We start from the raw sequence: 7500 nt of genomic DNA, 5'->3' as shown, positions 1-7500 counted from the left end.
AGAGAAGGGGTGAGGGAGAGAGGGGGTGAGGGAGAGAGGGGTTGAGGAAGAGAAGGGATGAAAGAGAGAAGGGATGAGGGAGAGAAGGGATAAAGGAGAGAGGGGTGAGGAAGAGAAGGGATGAAAGTGAGAAGGGGTGACGGAGAGAGAGAGAGAGAGAGAGAGAGAGAGAGAGAGAGAGAGAGAGAGAGAGAGAGAGAGAGAGAGAGAGAGAGAGAGAGAAGAGAGAGAAAAGAGAGAGAGAGAAAGAGAAAGAGAAAGAGAAAGAGGGGGGCGGGGCGAGACAGAGGAAACGTTGTTGCGTCCTTCACAAATGCAGAGCAGAGTTAGATAACACATTTCCTCCCGTAAAGATAAGAGCCGGACTCAATGCTGTATCATCATGTTTACCACAACGCACGTCATTGATATTATTATTTTTTAATCAGATTGTTTTATGAAAGATTAGGGTATCTTTTATAAATACGTGTCCTTGACTCACTTTACAGATTTATCTTTGATAAAGTTATGCAGATAGACGAATAGTTTGTAAGGACAGGAAGACAAGATGTGATTTCATGGTTACCTCAGCATAAGATAGAAATAATGACAGATGAATATTAGATCAGGAGGTTTTAACCTTTTTACCATCACGGCTCCTGTAGTAGTTTGTTCTTGTTTCCTGTCCCCCCTCGTCACCCCCAAAGCTTCGATCAAAGTTATTATGTTGTGAGCACGCATACATGCACACGCACACGCACACGCACTCGCACACGTACGCGTACGCGTACACGTACACGTACACGCACACGCACACGCACACGCACACGCACACGCACACGCACACGCACACGCACACGCACACGCACACGCACACGCACACACACACACACACACACACACACACACACACACACACACACACACACACACACACACACACACACACACACACACACACACACATACACATACACATACACATACACATACACATACACATACACGCACACGCACACCCATAGATAATATATACTAATCTCCCCTTTTTACCTCGCAGTATGGAGTGGCGGTTCTCCGCGGTGTGCCCACAGAACCCAACAAGATTGTGGATGTGGTGAAGCGGTTCGCTTATGTGAAGGAGACCCAGTATGGAACCACCTTCGATGTGATCAACAAGCCGGTAGAAGGCGCTCACTTGGCGTACACTGGAGTGGCACTGTCACATCACACCGACATGAACTACAGGGAAAAGTCTCCAGGAATGCAGCTGCTTCATTGCCTCAAGGTGGTGTACTGTATGCTTAGATGATTCAAATGATTCCTTTCCTTTGTGTCAAAATGCATTTTTTTTTCTATTTTTTTTGCTTTCTCATCTTTACCCCCTCCCCCCCACAGGCCAATGACCCCAAGTTGACTGGTGAGGACCCCGGCGGCCGCTCCTTCTTCGCAGATGGCTTCAGGATTGCCAGGTGGCTCGAGGAGAATGAACCAGCTGCCTACCATATCCTCACCTCCACTCCAATCAGGTAGTTGCCGTCAGCTTGTTAAGTATCTCCACTATATCTCATACCACAAGGTGTGAAGGACAGATGGAGCAGCAGGAGGGAAATTACGTAACGAATTCACGCAGATTTCTTACTGTAGATGATTCCAATTCGTCTTCAGTAGAAGAAGGGGAGAGAAAGCAAGAAGGATGATCACCACTTAACTGATCTTTCTCTCTTCGCCTCCCGCAGATTCTCCATCAAGAACGAGGGCAAGCAGTATTCTGCTCTCTGGCCTGTGCTGTGCACCAACACTGACGGTGATGTCACAGAAGTCCATTACAATAACCGCACCATGAAGCCTCTGCAGGCGCCCACCCATGTGGTTACTCCCTTCTACCAGGCATACAGGGTAAGTCTTCAGCTGTTTTACTCTTCTGGGAAAGGCAGTTTATGATCTGTTACTGGATCTTTAGCTGGTGAAGTGTTTGTCTCATTTCTTTTAGTGGTATTGGGCACTTTCAGTATGTTCTTGTACATGATTATAACCATGACATACATAGTAATTGCATAGGATATTTTTCATGCTGTAAAGAAAGGTGATTTCATACTTGTTCCACATGTGACTAAGGGACTCTATCTTCTGAAATCGTCCAAGTGGATAATTTTGAGTCTGATGTAAGTTAAGGTAATCTAAAGGGAGTTTTGATCATTTAAAAAAATGAAAATGTATACATCACATTATTTAAAGCAATATTCATTGCAAAACACGTGGTGTGATTTTTTTTTTTGTCACCATTGTCCACAAAGATTTGTGTAACTGCATGATTATTTGCCAATTTTTTGAGTTTGTTATGGCAGGATTTTTCATAGCTGTCAGCACTGGACAAATATCTTTCACAAAGCAGTGACCCAGTTTGACCTTCCCACAGCTGTTCTCGGAGCGTCTGTGTGACCCTGCCATGGGGTTGGAGTTCAACATGGTTCCAGGTGACCTCGTCGCATTCAACAACCGCAGGGTCCTCCATGGACGAACTGCTTTCGATGCCAGCAAAGTTGACAGGTAAAGGAAAAGAAGTGATAAGAGGGAGACTGGCAAAGGAGGGGGAAAGGAGATTAAAGTAGAGCAAGAGAAGGAAAGGGGAGTAAAAAGGGAGAGAAGGATAGAGGAAAGAAAGAAGGGGCAAGGTAGAGGAAAAGTGAAATAAATGGGAGGAGGATGTTAAGGAGGTGAAAGAGTATGAAAAGAGGAGAAGGAAGAAGAGTGTTAAACCTGAAGATGTTAGAAAATAATGAAGACATAAACTTATATCCTTCGTGTCATTACAAAGTAGTGTGAAGGTGTAAACCACCTCATTTTTAGTTGAGGGTGACCATAAAATATCTCTATTAGCTGCAATTGCACTGCCTAGTGAGCCTTTGATGTTTTCAGCCTCATTTGCTAGTCTTTTTCAAGTGATAAATCAATTTTTATTCTACAGACATTCTTCATATTTTAAATTAGAAGTATTTTTTTTTATCAATCTATTATTTTTTGTGTTAACTTAATGTGACATAACCTTTAACCAATTCTTTCTCCCACAGACATCTTCAAGGATGCTATGTGGACATTGATGAAGCTTTTGCGAAATACGACAGTCTGCGTGCGAAGTACGTTCCTTCTATTTTTTGTTTTGTGGGTTGAAATCAACATAGCTAACCAAGCTTATAAAATACCGCGAAGTATCCTGTGTTTTTACCTTTCAGAGGATTGGAGCTGCATGCATAGCCATATCTTTATCATTTAATATTGTTATAATTGTTATTAATTTTTTGAGGGTTTGTGGTGCACTGGGATTAGCATAAAGTGCAAGATCTTTCTGCAAATTTATATTTTATCATCACAGTTTATTTAATCATGCATGTGATTAATTGCATATGACAAAAAAATCCTCTTTGTGGAAGTTTGATTTGCTTACCGATTGATTTGTTGGATCAAAATTGTGAATGTCTTATAAAATTTGGTCTTACGGAATCCATTTAGGAAATAATCACTGATGGATCTGTCATGCATTCCTTTATTTTTGTTGCATCATAAAAATATATGCACGAAGAGTGGTGGCATTTGTATAGCTGCATTCTCTTTTTTTTCTGGCTGCTGGAGTGCAATACCTAACCTTCAATGGACATGAATAACGAACTGTGTATTTTTTCTCACTCGTTTCAGGATATCAGCACCTCATCCTGGGTCCTCAAAGCTACAGGATGCACCTTAGTCAGGAGCCGAAACTCTCAGTCACCTCACTCTCACCTCACGCTGTGGCGCTCAAAAGTGGAATCTTGATTTGTTTTAGAAACAACAGTCAATCATTTTTCTTTTCATTTTCATTTTTTTATTTATTTTTTTATTTATAGATAAGTTTCAAACAATGCATTTATCTTTTTTATTGTTAAATGGAGACCATTTTTGAGCTCACACTAATTACGTTTCCGAGTTTATACTTTATCAGTATCAAGACACATATCCTGTTTTCTTATCAGGGTGTGCATTAAAAAACAACAACAAAAATAATAATACAGATACAGAAATAGAAAAAGAAAAAGAAAAAGAAGAAAAATACTGATAGAGTAATAAGCTCAGAACATCCCCATATTTCCCTTTTTGTATTCTGGCAAAGGTGGTTCATTTGCTTCTCGGATATTTAATTGTATAAACAGAGACGTTTTATCGAGTCAGCAAGGTCCCCTGTTACAAATACCAAATTTATATATCCAAGTCAAAATGGACGTGCCAAAATATGTACCTCAGAAAAGACAAATGTAAAGGGCAAAAGGGATCATTCAAAGAAGCAAAAGAACTTCCTACCAGCTTTTCAGGCTTTGCAACAGCACGAACTATTCAGGTGAGTCTCAGTCATAGGAAGCGGGTGATGATTTTGGGATCACATTTTTAGGGATGCACCAGTGTCAGAATCTCGGCAACTTTTCTTTTCATCCTCCATTTGGGCGTGAAAATTTTAGTGGCAGAATTGTGACACTGATAGAAGAGAAAGAACAAAAATTCTTTTGGATTTACTGATTCATCTTTCGAATCAGAAACAATGATGTAAACGTGTCCTTTGGGTACTTGTCATTAGATTAAGTATCTTATCTTTGCTTCATTACAACAAAAGAACAGGAAAATGTTATGTTCATCCCTAAGAGACAGTATTTACATCTTTGTTTCTCTTCATCATCATCATAATCGCCATCACCATATCAACCAACACTTTTTCCAGCAACCATTTCTCCAAGAACCTTTTTAAGTGCTGACTCCGCAAACTGCATGAATAAACAATTTTGTTCTAATGTTCCCTTTTTCTCAACTTCAGGTTCCATCAGAAATAAGTGCATAGTCAAGAGGAAGCAGGGGGAGGAGGAGGAAAAGGAGAAGAAGATGAAGGAGGAGAAGGAGGAAGAAAAGGAGAAGGAGAAGGAGGAAGAGAAGGAGGAGGTAAAGGAGAAGGAGAAAGAGAAGGAGGAGAAGGAAAAATTTGGAAGAGGGAGAAGGAGAAGTAGGAACAGTGAGAAGGAGGAGGAAGAGGGAGGAAGATGAGAAGGATAACCTGTAAGAAAAGGAAGGAGGAGCAGTGAGGAGAAGCAGTGATTAAACTGTTGCAACATGAGTCTTTCATCGCTCCTTTTTGAGTGCAATATAGTGAAAAATAGTTTGTGACTTAGGTTTAATCATGAGAAATTTCTAATGCACATCATGCATTAGCTAATTTTATTGTGGATTATTAAAAAAAATATATACTCTAAGCAAAGCTTTTCACTTAAGGAAAATGATTATGTGTCCTCTTTCATTTGCTTCATGATTTATTGAATATCAATCATTCTATTGCTTCATAAAACCATTTTCTAACATTTTCAAAGTGGGTTTCATTGCTAAACCAAATCAGAATTTGGCAATAGTTCAAACAAAAGACTAGACGTTAGTGAATGCTACCAAATGTATACTTATACATGGGTGAAAATTTAGCCACAGATCTGTATCAGATTAAATAGATGCATTTGTATGTTAATCTGATTTTGAACATTTTTTTCTTGTAGATCAGATTCATGTGAAAGGCTTTGCATAATTTGAGCCATTATATAAAAGAATGGGATGTGTCTCTTACTGGCAATGCTGCTTCATTTTGCAATGTATATAAAGGATTTTGCATGAAGAGTGATTTGCAAAGTAATTAGCACAAATGGCAAATATTTATATAGAAGTCTTTAATCATTATTCTAGAAAAAATGGTGATTGAGAATATACATGGAGTTCTTTCTGGTATTTAGTTCAAAATTATTTTATTACTCCCAGAAAGAAGGTCATGTATGTCGTAATTATGATTATCATATATTTTTCTTGGTAGTGGAACGAATATATATGGATGAATTCATAGTTTTTTGTTGAGAATGTCTTTTACTCTCTATGTGATGCTGAGTGAATGGTAAGATATGCTATTATTTTTTGTCAATATTTGATAACCTATAACTACTTTAAGCTGAGGGATATTTTGTATGATATAATGTTGATGGTGCGTACCAAAGCAACAATGCAATGCAAACAAGTTCAGTCTTGAAAGGGTTTGGTAACAGTTTTTTTTTTGTTTCTTTTTTTTTTGCTTCTAAGACTGTTAAACTTTTATATTTAAGAAGGATTACGTATCTTCTGTAGATGTTTCAATGCATTTATTATATATAGTGGGAAGGGATGAGCTTCTTTGCAAAAAGCTTGACCCTCCAGTGAGGTGAAGTCTTACCTGTACACCTGTCACTCCTTTTTTTTTTTCTTTTTTAATGAAGGGACTTAATGTACTGGTGAATAAGGTCTTTCATATACCACTAAGGTCCTTCATATACTACTAAGGTCCTCCATATACTATCTGGAGCTACATTGATTCATGAATGAAAAATCCAAATAAAAAGGATAATAAATAAAGATACCACTATAATTAAAACACTGTGTTTATTTCCTCCATGATATAAATACAATCATTGAAGCAAAACCTATTAAAAAAAAAAAAGCTCTTTTCTTGCACCTTACTTTTAGAATATCAAAATAATAGAAAATATGCATAAGAGAAAAAATAAATGTAGAAAGATAAAATCAAAAGGAGACAAAAAAGCAATATTCTGGAATCAAATTAAAAATATACTTCAAAATCTGTAATGGGAACCATATATACATAGACATTCTTTGGAAGGACACCCCTCAGGGTAATGTCCTCTGACTGCTAATTAAAAGTCACTTGGAAAGAAGGCACTATTACTGCCTTTGTGAAAGTGGGAGTTTGTGTCATTCCCATCATCATCATATTCTTTCTCCATAAATTATTATTTCATCTTTTTAAAAGGAATAAGTTGAGCGGTGGCTTTAACAATAATCATAAAATACCTAACCATTAACAAAAAATATCAATATCATTTAAATTCTTTGATCATTTACATCAGTACTGCATCTAGCTCATGATGCAGAAATAAATTCCAATAATTTCCATATATCAATATAGTAGAACAGATTAAACAATAATGTATAAACTAAATTACCTCCAAAATTTACTCATTGTCTTGCCTCATTATTCAGGAAAATATCTTTTGATTTATTCTACCCCAAAAAATTGCTTTTGTGATTTTCAACAGTGAGCACTTGAGAAATTATTGAAACAATTGTCTCTGAATGGACATTTTCTAGTCATCAGTGTTCCATAATCTTGTAATTTTGGTCCTTGTTTTTCTTCTGGGTGTGTTTACATATCATCATTGTTTATTTTGGAATTCATAACAAAGTGAGTGAGTTAACAGTGACAATTGCGGACGGGTTTCATGACATACGTGATGCTGGAGTTTTTGGCCTGACAGTGGATGTCTTGATGTACATGAAGTTGGAGGATTGTACTTTGAGTAATGGGTGAGTGATGCAATCAAAATAACTATAATTGTCATAATACTAAGCAAAATGGGTTTATCCTAAAATCCAAAACCTAGATGGCACTACTTTCTCCTAACACTAGCAAGAGAGAGAACC

General features: G+C 37.6%; 1 protein-coding gene across 2 annotated transcripts in view; it reads left to right on the top strand.

The window, feature by feature from the left end:
* Positions 1–6433, top strand: part of LOC122257399 (uncharacterized) — a 21358-nt gene extending 14925 nt beyond the window's left edge. Inside the window, exons 6-12 of one of the 2 annotated variants that reach the window (XM_043022664.2) lie at positions 1040–1267; positions 1378–1508; positions 1719–1878; positions 2399–2529; positions 3051–3116; positions 3673–4348; positions 4817–6433. In XM_043022664.2, coding sequence (XP_042878598.1) covers positions 1040–1267; positions 1378–1508; positions 1719–1878; positions 2399–2529; positions 3051–3116; positions 3673–3721 — 765 coding nt within the window. In that variant the 3' untranslated portion in view covers positions 3722–4348; positions 4817–6433. The remainder of the gene's footprint in view (positions 1–1039; positions 1268–1377; positions 1509–1718; positions 1879–2398; positions 2530–3050; positions 3117–3672; positions 4349–4816) is intronic. The other variant, XM_043022666.2, reaches the window with a different exon arrangement.
* The last annotated feature ends 1067 nt before the right edge of the window (positions 6434–7500 follow it).

This window comes from Penaeus japonicus, unplaced genomic scaffold (assembly GCF_977035675.1).
Source record: "Penaeus japonicus unplaced genomic scaffold, GWHDUDI00000001_assembly GWHDUDI00000026, whole genome shotgun sequence".
Taxonomy (NCBI): domain Eukaryota; kingdom Metazoa; phylum Arthropoda; class Malacostraca; order Decapoda; family Penaeidae; genus Penaeus; species Penaeus japonicus.
The sequence above is the reverse complement of the archived record's forward strand: the minus strand, read 5'-3'. Positions and strand labels throughout refer to the sequence as shown.